Source organism: Acipenser ruthenus, chromosome 16 (genome assembly GCF_902713425.1).
Source record: "Acipenser ruthenus chromosome 16, fAciRut3.2 maternal haplotype, whole genome shotgun sequence".
Lineage (NCBI taxonomy): Eukaryota > Metazoa > Chordata > Actinopteri > Acipenseriformes > Acipenseridae > Acipenser > Acipenser ruthenus.
Genome location: NC_081204.1, coordinates 30,981,626 through 30,999,388, shown reverse-complemented (window position 1 = coordinate 30,999,388; position 17,763 = coordinate 30,981,626). Strand labels below are relative to the sequence as shown.

The following is a 17,763-nucleotide window of genomic DNA, read 5'->3' as shown; positions in this document are numbered from 1 at the left end:
AATGGGCAACAAGTACTGAGAAATGCAGAAGAAATGAAAACGCAACTGCAAATCTATTTTTGGAAACGGAGAGTTCCGAATTATTTTCAGAGCTCAGTATAACATTTCCGTGTTTATGTACGCCTGCCTGTGCTTTTGTGGATGTGTATGGGTGCTGGTTTTTGAATGTCATGGGTGTCTCAGTTTCTATTTACAGAGCTTTACCTTTGTAAAAACAGTGCAACAGCAACACTGTAGTTTAAGAACAAATACTGAAGATGGGACTGCAATGGATTCCCAGTATGTATTGGTTTATACATTCTGATTCACAAGCTGCATTGGGGTTGGGTTACAACTTTAAGTAATTTACCAAAAAATAATCTGGTTCCTAGCGTCTCCACGGGCAGATCGAAATATAAAATGCATAGGTCAAGTGAGGCAGCTTTCGGGAAGATCGCAACATGCTTTGGGCAAACTTGCATTTACAAACAAAAACAAACATTTCAAAGTCTCAGAATGAGATAACCAGACCGAACCACAAACACACACATCACTCTTGTTTACATTTTTTTTATTATTATTATTTAAATGATACCGATGACAGACATTCGTTTGAGATGTAAAAGACGCCTTCTTAAAAGCAGCATCTTTGACCGGTTCCTGTGATATGATTCCTGGTGCAGGTCCGAGGTGTAGAGGCACCCTGTAAAGCACAGCACTGGTTTGAGCTTGGCTGTGTTGTCCTCCCCTCTCTCTGAAGGTGTCAGGGGGGCACAGTGGTTTAGCTCTGTTAGACAGCACTGCTGCACATGCATTCTGGAAACAGTCTTCTGCTCTCATAGCACAACTGTGTCTTTCTCCTTTTTTTTCCTTTTTTAAATAAAGCAAACACACACCTTTGCTGAAAGATTAAAAATACAAGTTACAAAATTGCATTATGAGGATGCTTTTAGTTGAACATTTTTTTATAAAGTGTTAGAAAAACGTATTCTACAACACAGATTCCTTGCAAATCCTGCCCAGGACTTCAGGGATCGGCTAAAACAGATCAGAAGATGTGTGATGGTGTTAAATGTAATGTTCTGCTTTCTGTGTTGCCCACTTAGAACCACTGCCCCTTATTAAATACAAACTGGAAGCACTGCCACTACTGCTGCAGTACGGCGATAGCAGCACTGTAATTCCGAATCAATTCAGAAGAATAGGAACTGGAACTACCATACTGCTCTGTTTATCCCACTTCTAAACCAATACTCTATTTCTGAAACTGACCTTTTCTGCTAAAACACACACCAACTGGTCCAGTATGGGGAATGTTGGTTTTCAACATGAAGAATGTCCACAATGTGCTGGGTAGTTTTAAAATAGACACAGTGGAATCATGGAAAATAAGCACACTCTCTAACAAAACTAGTGGGACCAAATGAACCTGCATACTAATAATGCTGAGGGGAGGGGCCTGCATGTTTAGTACACCAGAATGCTCCGCCTCTCCAGCATTATTCATGAGCAGGCTTTTGCCATTGAGCCAATCACATACAAGAGCAGGGCATGACTCAGCAAGTAATCCACTGATCTGACCCTCAGGACAAATTTGTACCAAATATAAATGCATCACAATTTCAATAATATTAAGAATATATAAAATACTGTACAATTATCAAGGTAAATTATACATTTCAATAAATAAGAAAATTAATGAACTTCTGAACAAAAACATGGATCATCCAATAGCATGTAATTTGATTTTCAACATGTTTGAATAGAATGTAATTTCAGCAAAATGCATGAGATTAAACACAGACGCACAACCTCGTGAGTCAAGAAAATCGGCTAGGACACTGAACGGGCACTTCTGTAATGTAGAATGGGGGGGGGGGGGGGGTGGGGGGGTGGTACAGTAACTTGCTTAATTAAAATAGGTTATGCTCATATTGCATAATGCACACGAGCACAGTTTCAATAGCGTTGTCTCCAGAGCTAGTTTGACAGTGCCGTCTCGTTAAGTCAACGCTGCAATCTCAGCCCACAGGCAGGGGTACCAGACTGCCACATTCAAGCCTGGCTCCTCGATTTGCTCTTTGGCTCCTCTTGGATCCCTTCTGGTCTCACCGTTTGGGTTTTTCTCATCTGACCTCGAAGTGGGTCGTTAACCGTCTGTTTTAGCATTTGATGGCTGACCCTCTGAAGAAGTGTTGAGGTAAGGTAGGAAAAGGAAACTAGCTCTGAAGACAAGCTGAAGGGAATGAAAGTATAGTATAAAAAACATTGGCACAAAAGGAAACCCCCTTTCAGCATATATACATTTTGTAAGGGTGTGGTTGGCAATTGTCATTTGGCAATGTGTGATTCCTTTTATTAATTTTTTTAGTTCAAGCTAGGATTTGAGAGAAGAGGTCAAATGGAAATCAGAAAAGTCTCAAATCCAGATTGCAACTCCTTGAACGATACATTGTACAGTATAGGGGATGTGTTGAAAGGGAGTCCAGTACATACATATATAAAAAGGAGGTTGGATCAGAAATATAGCAACACCTGCCTCTACACCTGGCCGCCAGGACAGCACTGGTTGACATGACAAGTTTGTGACAACTCCTCAAAAGATCACTTCCTACAGTCCCTTCATGGAAGTGGAGGGAGAAAATCTGCAGCAACGTCTCAAAACTGGCCACTGATTAAACATCACCCGAGATACTGTTTGCATGACAAATGAAAATGGGTCATGTGGCAGCCCTTTCAAACCAGTGCGTGCTACACGTCACAGGTGTTTACACTGTGCTGCCCGACCCTTGCACTTACACATTGCATTTCTAGTTTCCTTCTTTGCACATCACATCTTTTATTTCTTTAATACAGAAATCTTCTAAAATTCTTTTTCTTTTCTTTTCGTAAAACATGCCCATCCAAAACGTAACCACCCCCCCCCCCCCCACCCACCAATAATCATATACATTTAAATCCCAGCAGAATCATTGAAAATTGTTCAGCTGTTGGCCGCGGTATTGTCAGCCTCCCCCCGAAGTTTAGAACTGGAATTGCCAGAAATGATCGCTCTTAAGTTACAGGCAAGTCTTGCCAGGTCAGTGGGCTGTTGTTCTGTAAGAGAAACAAGGTCAACCTCACTGCCTCCTGTCTCTGGAACTGGGCCAGACAAGAATCGTCTGCTGGCAAAGAAAAGGAATTGCCCTGAAACCCAGTTGTTAGGCGTCACTGAGAGGACAGTGCGTCGCTGGGCAAGGTGTTGATCAGAGCTGAAGATAGGGCACCTCCACGCTGCACGATGTGCTGGCAGCCTTCCGGGTAGCCCTCTCTATTCAGTCCAGTTCCTTGAAGCGTTTGTATGACAGCGGGGTGACGCTGGCGCTCTGCAAAAAACGAACAAAACCGTCAGCCGGTACCGCAACGTGGAGCGGGAACTTTCCTTTTTTAGTAGTGATTTTTCAGCCGAAAAGAAGGCGAATTCAGTCCATTGCAAATCATAAGAAAGAAAATAAATTAAATAACTGGATTTCACAAAAGGCTTTACTTATTAAAAGAGGCAGAAGTAGAAATACAAACAAACACTATCTCTCTGTTCAAGACTGGGGGATGGTATAACCTCAACATCTCTCATCTTACAAATTCACATCTTCACCAAGTTTAAAAAAAAATAAAAATAAGATCATACTCCTCCAATAAAATGTTATTGAAAGCCATTTCCTATAAAAAAAAAATATATTTTTTTGTTTTTTTTGTTTTTGTTTTAAGTATCAGGGTTGCAATAGACTTTTGAGTAAAACTGAAAATCATTTCATATCTTTTATATTTTGCAAACCTCTACAGAAGAGTGTTGTTTGTTCATTCAGTTCTGCCAGTTCAATGAACTTCTCAAAGCAAACCAAATCCTGAGCTCCTTTGATTAGTCACTCCCGTCCCAGTCTAAACCACCAGTATTGCATATTAGCAGAGAAACGTCAGCGGAGGAGATCAGCATGCAGTGAACAAGCCAAACACTGGAACAGCCTAAAGGTGCAATACTTCCTTTCCAAAGCACTGCAGTGACAACACAGCTTTATCACTCAAAGACAAAAAGAAGCCTTCAACAAGTATTGCACCTTTGACAAATTACATCATACAACACAACATACAAAAACCCAACACCAGCAATTATTAGAATTGGATCAAAGGAAATAAAAAGGTGACTCAATTCAATTCAATAACAGCTCCTGCAGGGGCACTAACTTTTTTTTCAGATGTGATTATATTTTTTTCTGCCAGGCAAGTACACTAAAAAATCAGGAGCACATAGATAAATCAAAGCATCCCGGACAGATTTTGGGAAGCCTCAGAATCACAAAACAGGGGCTCAAAGCTGAAGAAATCTAGCTCATAAATAAGGTATCAGAGGGGTGTGTCTTTAAGGGTGAGAACTGGGAGCCACTCCCCCTGACATACATTATTAATAAGCTTGTTTTCATTTCAGCTCTCAATCAGCAGAGGCCCGGGTGGTCTCCAATCAGGGATCAGATTTTGTTTGTATTGAAATGTTGATAAGATCCTGGTACACTGCGATGTCTGCTCAGTAGCCCCTGCAGAGGTTGCCTCCGACAGCAGAGGAGTGCGAGTCTCATAGCCAGCAGGGTCCGGCCCCGGTACCTGTTTAAAGGACAGTATTGGACTCGTCTGAAAAGTTTCTGAACAGCAGGGGTCTGGCTGGAGATTGGGGCGACAGGGGGTCTCCTGCTCCCGACTGGCCCGGATTCTTCTGGAACTGCGAGGCAAGAGACACTTAAAAGCACAGCCAGCACAGCTCCCCAGCACCTGGGGAGCTCCACTACACTGAGGGGCTCCTTCCCCATGCAGGGTCCTGACATGTGCTGTACTGGTGCTGATGTTGTGGGTGGTACAGTATGCTTTACCACACTGGCATACAGATCACTATTAACACAAATAACAGAGGCTGGACTCTCATGCCACACACACGTACAGCATGCACATGGACAGGTTCATCTCAGGCTGCAGGAAACGTAAGAACAGTTCAGCCGTGCCTAACCAAACTTATTAAACCCTCAACAACGGAGTCATTCACAGAACACACACGATTCTGCTGTGACTTAACTGGGCTAGAGTTTAAAAATGTGTCTTTTAAATTATGTAGGGTATTATGAGTATCCATTTAAAAAAAAAACACACAAAAAAAACAGTACATGCATAAATGAATATTCTACTAAATAAATTCAACCTATAAATCAATAAATAAAAACAGTAAAAAAACTGGTATAAAACAGTAACCTGCAGCCTGAACGTTCACATAAAAAAATAATAAAATCAGTCTTCTTAAAAAAAAAAAAGAAAAAGATAAATAGACAAACCGAACAAGCAAACAAACAAACAAACAAACAAGAGAACAAGCAAAGCACCTCATTCACTCCATGAAAAGCTGTGGCTGCTGGGCGTCTGAGAGAGCATGAAGATTGTGGAGGTCCCAGAGGAAGGCAGACGCCGTTTAACCTACAGCACGACGCGAGAGAGACAGAGAGGGAGAGAGAGGGAGAGGGAGAGGGAGAGAGAGAGAGAGAGAGAGAGAGAGAGACAGAGGGAGAGAGAACAAAGAGGAAAGGAAGACTGAAAAGATAGCACAGCACAGAAAGCAGCAGCCACTTTAAAAAGGTGGAACAAAAGGAGAACTTATCTTCTTTGTATAACGGCATTCAGGGACTTCCTGATGAGCAGTTCATTTTCAGATTGTTTTACTTCATTGTATATGTATGAGACAGTCTATCCTACAGTCATGGGTTTGAAAGAATGATCCTCTCCTGAATAGCAGCAGGCTGTGGTCTGCGAGGCTATGCAGCCATTTATTAAGTGGATTCTTCCCCACAATGCACCCAGTAGGGCAGGCTACTCTCGTAGAGTCACACTGTGTTACTGAAGAATGCGCCTAACGTTTGAAATCAGAACAAGATTCAGAGACAGCGTTTGAGAGTCACACTTTCAAATGGTTCTGCATTAACCAAACCCAGTTCTGGCACATGTATGACAGCTGTCCCTGCGCACAGACACACTGTGTGCTCGTAGCCATGTGGACGACTGGCACACCAAGTATGTTGTTCATGTGCTCTAGTGTGGGAGAGAATGGAAGGGTATTGGAATACAAGGGGAAAGTGGAGAGGAGATTAACCCAAAAGGAAGAGGGTTTATCTGGGCAGAGGGGAGTACTTGGTGATCTAGCTGCTCAGGTAAAGCAGCCCCTGACCCTTACCTGTTGGCGGTCTGGCCCCTGCGGCTGGCGGAAGACCCCGATCACGATGTCCGGCAGCAGACTGACCACGATGAGAAGGATGACGATGAGCCAGGCTGACACCGAGCTCAGCATGTTAGCGAAGACAAAGTAGAGACGCTGCTGCTGCATGAAGGGCCTGCAAGGTCACCAAGGACAGGACATATTCAGCCACAGGTGAGCGCAATTGACATCCTATTAAACTGAAAGCTAGTGTGCCAGGATTCCTCACCATATGATTCCTCCCCAGAAGAAAGAGAAGAAGATGTAGAAAGCTAGTGAGCCCCAGATGACAAAGTGGTTGACCCAGGTCCAGTGTCGAGTGTCCATTGCCAGCTGAATTGGGGGTGGAGGAGAGAACGGGGAGAATAGGGGGTGTGGAATCAGAGTTGATATTCAAGAATGAATGAATGAATGAATGAATTAAATAAATAAATAAATAAATAAATAAATAAAAAAATAAATAAATCAAACAAACAAACAAACTAAACAATTTAATGTAATAAGCGATAAAGGACTGCACAACCAAACAAAAGTCACTGATGAAATGTTTGTCAAGTTTCTTTGGAGTTCTAGTGTACTGTTATAAGAGAGATAACAGATGTATTTACCTTCAGGGTTACTGTAAACACTAGAACTGTAAACACAATTGTGCCAAAAGTCCAGTTTCCAAAAACCTGGGGGAGGGAAAAAAAAAAAGAGAACAAAGAAGAGAGCATATATTTAGAGCGGGCATGTTGAAAAGAGCTTTGAAACCAACTTGAAAGTTATAAGTGTAAAAAGCCGTCACGATGTTAATGAAAAGAAAAATGACAGGTACGTTATTTAAACAGTTGTAGCAACATGTGGGGTTGTGGAACGCTATATTTTTTAGGAACCCTGCTACTTACTCTTTAAATGAGATGGGACATGGATTAAAATCAGCAAGGCAGAGAATGCATGGGGCACTGGCAGCGTGCCAATAAGGCAGTACCACGTTCTCCTAATGAGAACACATTGTTCTACCTTTACAGCACAGCTCTCACAGTACGTACACTCCACCCCTTTGGTACAGTACAGCTAGTCCGACTGTCAGCAGTCACAATGGAATCTAACTTCGATACAGCAGTTATCAAAAGCTTTTAACAGGTCATACAAAACAGAGCTATTATGCAAATCATAACAGCTGATCATCTAAAGGACTTGCTCAAACAAGCTGGCTGGTAAGAGCTGGCGACTGCCTATTCAAGTGATCTTAAACTCATGCTCTGCTGCGCCTCAAATAGCAGGAACAAAAAAGAAACAAAACACAGGGGGTTCCCCAATACTGACCTGCCCGTTGTCTGCCAGGGCGGGGTTCCAGAAGAGCTGGTACACCCCGAAAAAGAAGACAAGCCCCTCAAAAAGCCCCAGCAGCGTCCAGTACAGGAAGGGACCCCAGCGCAGCATTGCGTTCTTAGCGATCCCTCTGAGCACAGAGCGAGAGAAACAGAGTTCATACAGAGACCAGCCTGCTTCAGCATGCCATTGCAGTAGGATAAACAGCTCGCCCATTACACCACGTGGGGGTCAGTAATTGATTACTTGCTGCACCAAGAGATGCAGCAAGTAATCAATTACTGACCACCGCTGCTTTCTGCAAGCTTCAGCTTTCCCTGGGGCCTCACGCACACACACAGCTCCCTACCCAGCCACGTGTTTTACTCGCCTGCTGCCACACTGAAGCGCTCCTATTTCTTTTTGTCAATGTCTTCTTTGCTTCTTGCTTTTGAATAACAAGTGTGTTCCCAATGCATTGATTACTGGTGATCACCACTGTACCTGTCTGACACTCATTTAGGAAAATGATTGCTGATTGCACCTCTAATGGCTAAAGGTACTTAAAAATCAGGTCAGCCACAGCTCACAGAGTGCCAGGAAACAAATTAGGGGTTTCCTTTCTACAAGGCAGCCCAAGTAAAAGCTGACTTGTGTTGTTAGCCCTGACCAGCAGTAGGGAACTGCAACACACAATCACTGGTTTGTAAGGCTGCAACACAGAAGCTATTCAAGACATCCATGTGTGTTCAACGCAGGTCAACAGTGGTCCAATCAGTGTGATGCTCTCGCCAGCTCACTGGCCTGTCCTGGTGCTCACCCTGGCTCAGTGCTGTCCCCTACCTGTAGAGCGAGGCGTTTTCCAGCAGGCTCTCAATGCAGATGTGTTGCTCCAGCAGACTGTAGGCCACGATGGGCATGGAGGTGAAGCAGATATTGTACATCGTCAGGTAGGCAGCGTCGTACAGGGGCTGGGAGGAGGGAGGGGCACCAGGGGTTAAAAGGAACACACACACACACTCGCATGGGACAACAGCTGTAAAGTTTTATTGTACTGTGTTTATATATGTATACAGATGTACATATATAATGCACGCACACACTTTGGGAGCAGGAATGGGAAAGTAAAAGGAAGGATCCTGAATGCAGTGGTCAGAATTCTCCTGTCTTCAAGTGAAAGGTTTGCAGCTCTGAAGGTAGAACTGCTGCTCAGCACACATGTGCATACACTGCCCTGCAACTAATAAGGGTTTGTCGTTCTTGTTCGATTATAGGCATTGACATAATAAGACTGTCCAGCTTAGTGCTCATGTACTTACTTGTTGAGAGAATCCACAGAAGAACTGGTATAAGAATTGAGGTAAAATGAAGCAAAGATTCTGGAAGAGAAAGACAACATGTTTGAGGTGAGCAATCGGGTAAACGGGTCCCAGTGTGAAAACGATCACAGCTCCATATCTATCCCATCTGCCTTTGGATAATAATTGTAGAACTCCAAGTAACAAGCATTTTTCAAACACTTCTGCATTGTCTTGGAATAATTCGCCACTCTGGTGCAAATGTTTTAAACAGGTTGCCATGTACGTGTGCTAGACTAGAAATAAAAAAAAAAAAAATTAAAATAGGTAAGAGGTGTGGAAAAACCACAGATCGTGCCTCTTTCCCAGTCCCTCGGCTCTAACCACTAGAGCACACTGTCTCTTAGTTCCTGAACTCTAACCACTAGAGCACACTGTCTCTTAGTTCCTGAACTCTAACCACTAGAGCACACTGTCTCTTAGTTCCTGAAGGCTTCCAGTTCAATCTCCTGTATGCCTGTACCTTGTAGAAGAAGTACTGCACCAGGTGTGCGATCCTGACGTAGTAGAGGTGCCCGTGCACCAGGAGCAGCTTCTTCAGGTGTTTCAGCTTGGGGATGGCATAGTCGCTGTTCCGCACTGCCTGCCGGCCCTCCTTACCCTTCACACCTGGGAGAGAGTGAGAGAGTGAGAGAGCGAGAGAGTGTGAGATATTATTATTATTATTATTATTATTATTTATTTTTTTAGCAGACGCCCTTATCCAGGGCGACTTACAATTGTTACAAGATATCACATTATTTTTACATTCAATTACCCATTTATACAGTTGGATTTTTACTGGAGCAATCTAGGTAAAGTACCTTGCTCAACAACAACAGCAGTGTCCCCCACTGGGGATTGAACCCACGACCCTCCGGTCAAGAGTCCAGAGCCCTAACCACTACTCCACACCTCCAGCCTCAGCTCAGCTCAGCTTCAACAGCATCTAAATATCACCCTGCCATCATGTAAAAACTCACATCTCCTCAGTGTGTTTCTGCTTGGCAAAGCAGAATTCCAGGAAGGGCCCTGTACTAATGTTTTAAATGGCAGCTTATTTTAATCTGGTTTAGATCCATTTAAATCAACACCAAGGAGTTTAATAATTTAGAATTCAAGTATCCTTCTAAAAAAAACAATTCTAAACAAGCAGGGCACTTCTGTGGTTTCTAGTTGTCTAATAATAACAATAATAATAATAATAATAATAATAATAATAATAATAATAATAATAATAATAATACTAATAATATCCTCACCGATGCCCACATGTGCTTCCAGTATCATGCTGACATCGTTGGCTCCATCACCTATAGACAGGGTGATGGGGCTGCCTTTGGAATTCTTAACCATCTTCACAATCTGGAACATCAGAGGAGATACGCCATTATTACAGGAAACTAAACCACGCTTCATTTACCTTGGCTTTGAAGTGATTATTATACCGGATTACCTGAGCTTTCTGCAGCGGCGCCATCCGACAGCAGAGCACGGCGGTGCAGTTCTGGCAGATCTGCAGGAAGAGGCTCTTGTAGCGACTGGCGCTGGCATCGGGGGAGGCGTTCAGCACCAGAGACAGCGTGGCACCGTCCACAATGAAGCCAAACTCCCGGAACCCAGAGGACCAGCTCCTGCAACACAGCAGCTTATCACATACAAGTCACACACAGGGGTCTTGTACCTAGTGACCCCTTCCTTGTCTTTGGATCAGCTCTGTAGAGCCCTCCCCCTGCCCTTCTCCCCTTTCTCCTCTCCCTCTGCCCTTCTCCCCTCTCTCTCCCAGTCCTGTACCTGGTGACTCCCTCCTTGTCTTTGGGCTGGTCCTGCATAATTCTCCCCCTCTCCCCTCCCAGTCCTGTACCTGGTGACCCGCTCCTTGTCTTTGGGCTGGTCCTGCATAATTCTCCCCCTCTCCCCTCCCAGTCCTGTACCTGGTGACCCCCTCCTTGTGTTTGGGCTGGTCCTGCATAGTTCTCCCCCTCTCTCTCCCAGTCCTGTACCTGGTGACCCCCTCCTTGTCCTTGTCTTTGTGCCGGTCCTGCACAGCTCTCTTGTGGTAGTCTAGCAGCAGCTCGTGCAGCTTCTCCTCTCTCGGGCGACCCCCCTCCTCCAGGGTGCGCACAGTCAGCTCCAGCAGCTCTGTGCTCTTCAGGAAGAGGCGGCAGGCATAGCAGGTGGACTTGGCTGTCTCCATCTTGTCTCCGGTGAGTACCCAGACCTTCATCCCAGCACCGTGCAGGGCTTCCATCGTCTCTGCAGCCTCCTCCTGCAGCCTGCACACACATACACAGAGTGCTGCTTTAACACTTTAACAATAGTTAAACCTTTGCGGTCCATTGTCGGAATGGGTCCTCTCAGGTCCTTTGTCGGAGGAAAAAAAAACGGGTTTCTAGTCGTTTTTTCTCCGGAAAAAGCCGAGAAAACCATTCAATTGCCGAGGCGTATCTCATGAATAGTCATCTGGTATCAGATAACGGGGCGGTCATAGTAAACAAGCTGGCTGAGTGCGTCAGCGCACAGAGACTATCATGGACATTTGCAGAGCTTTTTTCAGATGTTATAGTAATAAAATAATGACTTTGATCGCAATATTGAGGAGTTTGGTGATAAAACGAGTGATCCGGAGATGATTGATCGGTATGTACGACTATTATTTTTATGATTATTTATTTCTTACATAGGTGAAAGCGATAGCGAACGAAAGGGTGGGACGGGGCTGGAGATGCCTAGTGAGTGCTTTGTTGATATGCAGGGCCATTTAAACCCGTTTGACTGTGGAAAAAAATACATTTTAAAACAGCGCGTCTAAAATTAACTGCGCGTGTGAAAATAAATTGGACCTGACGCGCCTGACGCGCACTTAATAAATGGACTGCAAAGGGTTAATGTGGGGATCCCATCATCTCCATGAAGGAATCAGAGTGCAAACTCTGAGGACTCATCTTGAGAATTTGATGAAATCATGGGAACACAGTTTGCACGGAAAGAGAAATAATTCATCAAAATTATTTCAACAGAAAATCTCTGAAATCATATTTAAAAAACAATTGAACGCCAATTACGGTTTAAGGATGTCATTTTTTTTATAAATGGATGAATTCCTCCTGTATAATTTTCCTGTAGGGGTTGTAATGGGGCAATGCTAATGTTCTTCACTGTGGGACTGTGGACTGTGGAAAGGTGGAAAGCTACCTGTCCTCCACAGCGGTGGCCCCGATGAGGTGCATGCCCGCCTCCACCTGGTCGTACACCTGTGCCAGCCTCTCCTCACGGTCCTGCAGGGCGAGCCGGGCATCCTGCAGCGCTGCGTCCATCTGCTCAAACTCCTCCGAGCTCAGAGACTTGTACGCCACGCACAGGGTGCGGTACCCCTCCTGAAACAAAGAGGCACGGTCAACACCAGCACCATTCAACACAGAACCAGAGAGATAGAGACACTACCAGCACCATTCAACACAGAACCAGAGAGACAGAGACACTACCAGCACCATTCAACACAGAACCAGAGAGACAGAGACACTACCAGCACCGTTCAACACAGAACCAGAGAGACAGAGACACTACCAGCACCGTTCAACACAGAACCAGAGAGACAGAGACACTACCAGCACCATTCAACACAGAACCAGAGAGACAGAGACACTACCAGCACCGTTCAACACAGAACCAGAGAGACAGAGACACTACCAGCACCATTCAACACAGAACCAGAGAGATAGAGACACTACCAGCACCATTCAACACAGAACCAGAGAGATAGAGACACTACCAGCACCATTCAACACAGAACAGGGGTCACAGAGAGTCCCCACATAGCTGGAGGATAAAGAGACACAAACACACCATGGCGTTGCGCTCCACGTGCATCCGGATCCTCTCCACCTCCTCCGCCTGCACTCGTGGGAACACCGAGGAGTCGGCACCTTTACAGAACAGAAGCGTCTCCCCTAACAGAGAAGAACAGCACCGTCAGTATGGGAGATGGAGACCCATACTGGACAGGAGGACTACTCACACCAAGTGTGCCACAAAGGCATGGCTGGATAGATCATGAACTACCTTTATATAATCATATTTTCTTTGATGAAATGCTGAACACAGGCTAAAAACAGCCAGTCAGATTTGTATTCTTTGTTAAATCTTGTGTTAGCACCTGACTTAGTCTTCACAATCACGCTCATCCGCCGCCTCACTGGATCAAAGTTCAACACATGGAGGAGCTCATACCTTAAAAAAAAAAAAGAAAGAGAAAATGATGAATTACAGCATTTAGTACAGCAAACCATTTCCCAATGTAAATGTAAAGATCAAAATAAGTTCTACTTAATTGCACCTTATATTAACAAAAATAATACAAGAAGGAATGCACAAAACCAATCCGGATTCCCTAGAGGGAATCAACAGAACAGCACGTCATCTTATCATTATTTTGCAGCCTGACGTGCGCAGGATAGTTGAGACTCCTTTGAGTTGAATACGGTTTGGGAAGCAGTAGAGACTGGAAAGCAATATAGATTTCAAGCGACAGTCTTGAGTTGCTAGATGACTCTGGAGAGGAGAGGACTGGTTAGGGGCTGCAGTAATCACTTTCACTTACTGCTCAACGTCTTTGTTCCTGTTCTGCATTTTCATATGTTTACCTTCCATGCCCAGGAACATGAACCCGTACCTGAGAAAGAACAAAAACAATAAACATCGTAAGCAGCTGTGAACTCCCCCACCGTACTCACTCAAGTTCAAATGGAATGATCATCTGCTCCCAGTATTAAATGAAGCTCTCCCTCTCGCTCACTTCTTGGCTCCCTTGACCAGCGCCACCTCGTCTGGGGAGGAGGCGATGTAGCAGCACTGCTCTGCATCGTCGCTCGCCCCGATCCCATCCACCTCGTCCATGCCATGCAGCTCCGTGCCCTCCTTCACCTGGACAGTGTGGCACAGGCACAGCGCCCGCAGGAACAGCTCCTCCTTCTCCTGCACAGAGAGAGGGAGACAAGAGCGTTGGTCACGTAGCGTACCACAATGTGAGGGATTCATGTGCGTGAAGGGTAGAAGGGAGGCACAGAAAGTTAGAGTGTCCCGTCCCCCCGCGGGTCACACCTTGCCTGCCTTCTCTTGTAGTTTGCTGACGGGCCCGTCGGAGACACAGAACCCGTCCAGCTCGGTCCTGGAGTCCCGGTAGTTGTACTGATAGCCATCGATGCAGCACTCGATGAACTCCATGTTATTTTGAGTCAGAGTGCCTGTCTTGTCTGTGAACACGTACTCCACCTAAAAATAGCACAGGAAGGGAAGGGCATCATTCTGGAGATTTCATTTGCAGAGCTGATACTAACGATTACATACGAACGCTAGCTTTAAGATCTCAGAGGTTTCTAATAATGTATGAAATAGTGATGTTGGCTTTTGTTTTAGCGAGCAGTTCCTAACATGGCTCGGTGTAGCTCTGGTGCAGCGCACAGCCCGGCTGCAGTACCTGCCCCAGCTCCTCGTTGAGATCAGAGGTGTTGACGAGAGCTCCCTCCTGGATCTCCGGGTCGAAGAAGTCCTTGTCCCAGGAGATGAAGAACGAGCCCAGGAACTTCTGCATCTCCACGGTAACGTACATGGACACCGGGATGATGAAATTGAACAGGACCATGAACGACAGGAAGTCTGTGAACATCTTGAGGAACTGCAAGACAGGTAACAACAGGGTCGTCAAACTTCAGCTTAAACTGCTAGAGCCACAACCAGACCCTCCGCTCTAACCACTTATCCACACTGTCTCCTAGTCCCTCAGCCCCAAACATCCTCCCACAATCTCAGCTCTAACCACTGTGCACATACTGCCTCCTAGTCCCTCAGCTCTAACTGTAGTCCACACTGCCTCCCAGTTCCACAGCTCTAACCACTGGGGCCACACTACCTCCCAGTCTCTCCGCTCTAACTACTAGGTCTCCCTGTCCTCCTGCTCTAACCACTAAGCCATCCCATCTCCCAGTCCCTCCACTCTAACCACTGGGGTCATCCTGTCTCCCAGTCCCTCAACTCTAAACACTAAGCCATCCCGTCTCCCAGTCCCTCCGCTCTAACCACTGGGGTCACCCTGTCTCCCAGTCCCTCTGCTCTAACCACTGGGGCCACCGCGTCTGTCGGTTCCTCAGCTCCAACGGCTAAGGCCGGTGGAGGGAAGGAGCGTTACCTTGTTGGTATCCTTCTCTTTCTGTGTTTTCTGGTTGTACCAGGGCTCATCATGGCCTGGGTGGCTCTGCCACACGTATTTGAGCGTGGTGCACACCAGGGCCTTGCTGATGAGGATGCAGAGGTACACAATCAGAAAGGCGTTGATCGACCTGCAACACAACAACAGCAGGGGGAGCCGTCAGCCTGGGACCCAGCTTTCAACAGACAAACACAAGCCATTGAAAACAAGGCCAGGATCCGCCATACTTCTCCACTGCAGAGCGCTTCTGGGATTTCCCCTGGTAGTTCAAAGCCATCTTAGTTTCCATCCCAGTGTAAACAGCTACACCTGTAAACAAGGAGAGGAGCGTCCAGTTTTATTACTTCATTTCATAAGGAACACAGGGTTATAGAAATAGAAGTTCAAACATGAGTTTTGAAAAAGTCCTTTAGCAACCACTTCAAGAATTTTAAATCAATTTGTTGACTTTATGCCGCTCACAGAAAATAATCTGCGTGTCATTTTCTGTAGCATTGTACTTGAAACCTTGCAAGGCAATGGAGCCTTTAACATGCCGGTATTCAGATGGATCCTTCATAGATCCATTGAAGACAAACTGTCTATGCGGGTTTGAAAGCAAAAAAGAGCACACTAACAGATACACACACACACACACACACACACACACACACAGAAACAGACACAGAAACAGACACACACACACACACACACAGCTAATCTCAGGTTGCCTCCACTGATCAACAGAGTCATTAGTGAAGCCTTGGGAATCCTTTTAATTTACCGTAGATCTTCTTGGTGTTTTTTAAGGTGGCTCCTTTCAGCAGCAGATTCTCTGGCCCTAATGACCTGAAAACAAAAAAAGAGCGAATTCGACAAACCGACAAAAACTTATGCAAGGGAAGAATCGCTGACAGTCATCGTCTTCTGAGATGAAATTCAATTAGAATGTAATTTGGATTGCAACTGCACTTTTAATAAGCAAGCATTCCAGGGCACGTTCCCATAATAAAGCAGAGGCTAGGGTGCACTGATCACATTAAGATTCTTCGGATGCAATCCATCATAGATCTGGTACAGCCATCAATGCAGGACAATGACACATCAAGATATCAAAGCATCTTAAAAACAGCAGCCACAAAACTGAAGTGCATGCGTCAAAACATCAACCCCCTCCCCCCCCCCCCCCCCCCCCCCCCCCAAATAGTATTAATGGTACCTAATCAGTGAAATAACTCTTATTACAATCATAAGTCCCTCTCTGGTGATTCACACACAAAGAGACTCTCCAACACTGTTAGAAATGCTGGCTTTGGTTTGTTTTTTATTCAGCTTTGAAGCTAACAGTACAGCACTGGGGAGCACACTCACCTCACAATAGGCTCCAGGCCATCCTTAGTGATGTGCATTCTGCCAACAAACCTGCAAGGAACCACACACAGTCTGAGCAAGCAACTGCTTTGGAGTGTCATTGCAACTGCTGAACAGTAGGTGGCACCAAACTGTTCTCTTACAGCCATCCACAGCCTTGCTTGCCTCACTTTCATTCAAATACTCCTCCAGGACATGCAAATGCAAGAGTTTTACTATAAGCTACTTAAACACACAGGCTGGGACTGTTTTTCAGCAATAACAAACATTACAGGAAACTAGACATAATTTCCTCATAAAGTTTTGTCAGGTTTTATTGTGGGCACAATTTTGACACACTCTCGCACGCACACATGATTCTTACTTATAGAGGTCTGGCTGAGGCTGCTCACACTCAATGGTGGCGTAGAAGGAATTCAGATGCTTCTCTGTGTCCGCCACTGTGAAGTGAGTCTGGACAGAAATCATGAACAAAGGAGAGAGCGAAAGACTAATTAAGAGTGGGAGCTTCAATGAGGGGTCAGATCATAATCAGGACTGTATTGATCAGCCTTAGTTTTTGGGCAGATCACAATCAAAGCTTCTGAAATCTGACTAGAACTGACCAGACAGCACAACCCAAGTGCTGTGTGTGTGTGTGTGTCTGTCAAACACAAAGAGTCCTATTAAATAACACAGCCGGTAGGACCCAGAGCGAAGTTAAGAGAGCTGTTAAACCTTGTGGGACTGGATGAAGCAACACGATGTGGGATGATATGATCCCGCTCGAAGTACGATAACTTCCAGGAACAAGAGAGACCTGGGCAGAGTTTCAGTGAGATACAGCACTGCCTTAATGTGCTGGCGATATCTCCATCTGCCAGCATACGGTGTGTTTTCTTCCTAGCGTAAAGGCAGAAACCTGGGCTTGCTCTATCCAGCAGCTCCCCAGTCTGCGTGGGTCCCGGTGGGTACCTTGTGGTTGGACTCCCCGTCCAGGCTGGCCGTGGTGACAAAGCAGGTACCATCGTCTCGAGTGGACTGCAGCAGGATGAGGTCGCAGGGAAAGGTCTCATCCTCAGTGACCTCCACAACATCCCCCACCTGCAAACCAAACCAATCACAATGAGGAGGGCGCGTGAGCGACTGACACAAAATACACTGATGCCCTTTACACTATTCATCGTCAGTCTCAAGAAGTGTATATGTTTCTGTAATAAGTACTGTAAGTCTTGGATCCGTCTTCTTATCTGTTAGTGTGCATGTTCATTGAAACTTTTATAAGATATTGTGGGAGACTTGCACCTATTGAGAATCATCCATTCAGTTCTTAGTAACTGTAACATTGCAGGAAAAAT

General features: G+C 45.3%; 1 protein-coding gene across 5 annotated transcripts in view; it reads right to left on the bottom strand.

The window, feature by feature from the left end:
• Window positions 1-533: 533 nt before the first annotated feature.
• The window catches only part of LOC117412273 (phospholipid-transporting ATPase 11C-like), a 34,414-nt gene continuing 17,184 nt past the window's right edge, over window positions 534-17,763 (bottom strand). The window contains exons 6-30 of one of the 5 annotated variants that reach the window (XR_009307501.1): window positions 17,381-17,509; window positions 16,791-16,879; window positions 16,427-16,477; window positions 15,840-15,904; window positions 15,304-15,385; window positions 15,056-15,206; window positions 14,348-14,545; window positions 13,972-14,142; window positions 13,667-13,845; window positions 13,472-13,543; window positions 13,028-13,101; window positions 12,718-12,821; window positions 12,067-12,248; window positions 10,875-11,147; window positions 10,328-10,505; window positions 10,134-10,236; window positions 9,356-9,501; window positions 8,854-8,913; window positions 8,378-8,505; window positions 7,550-7,685; window positions 6,850-6,915; window positions 6,471-6,574; window positions 6,221-6,377; window positions 3,794-4,614; window positions 534-3,344 (exon numbers count right to left, since the gene is read on the bottom strand). Coding sequence is in view for 4 of the 5 variants with exons in the window: in XM_058989407.1 (XP_058845390.1) it covers window positions 4,619-4,729; window positions 6,221-6,377; window positions 6,471-6,574; window positions 6,850-6,915; window positions 7,550-7,685; window positions 8,378-8,505; window positions 8,854-8,913; window positions 9,356-9,501; window positions 10,134-10,236; window positions 10,328-10,505; window positions 10,875-11,147; window positions 12,067-12,248; window positions 12,718-12,821; window positions 13,028-13,101; window positions 13,472-13,543; window positions 13,667-13,845; window positions 13,972-14,142; window positions 14,348-14,545; window positions 15,056-15,206; window positions 15,304-15,385; window positions 15,840-15,904; window positions 16,427-16,477; window positions 16,791-16,879; window positions 17,381-17,509 (3,009 nt within the window). In the remaining variant the exon portion in view is untranslated. Of the gene's footprint in view, window positions 3,345-3,793; window positions 4,730-5,378; window positions 5,470-6,220; window positions 6,378-6,470; window positions 6,575-6,849; window positions 6,916-7,549; window positions 7,686-8,377; window positions 8,506-8,853; window positions 8,914-9,355; window positions 9,502-10,133; window positions 10,237-10,327; window positions 10,506-10,874; window positions 11,148-12,066; window positions 12,249-12,717; window positions 12,822-13,027; window positions 13,102-13,471; window positions 13,544-13,666; window positions 13,846-13,971; window positions 14,143-14,347; window positions 14,546-15,055; window positions 15,207-15,303; window positions 15,386-15,839; window positions 15,905-16,426; window positions 16,478-16,790; window positions 16,880-17,380; window positions 17,510-17,763 lie in introns of those variants that run through there. The other 4 variants (XM_058989408.1, XM_058989407.1, XM_058989409.1 and 1 more) reach the window with 4 other exon arrangements.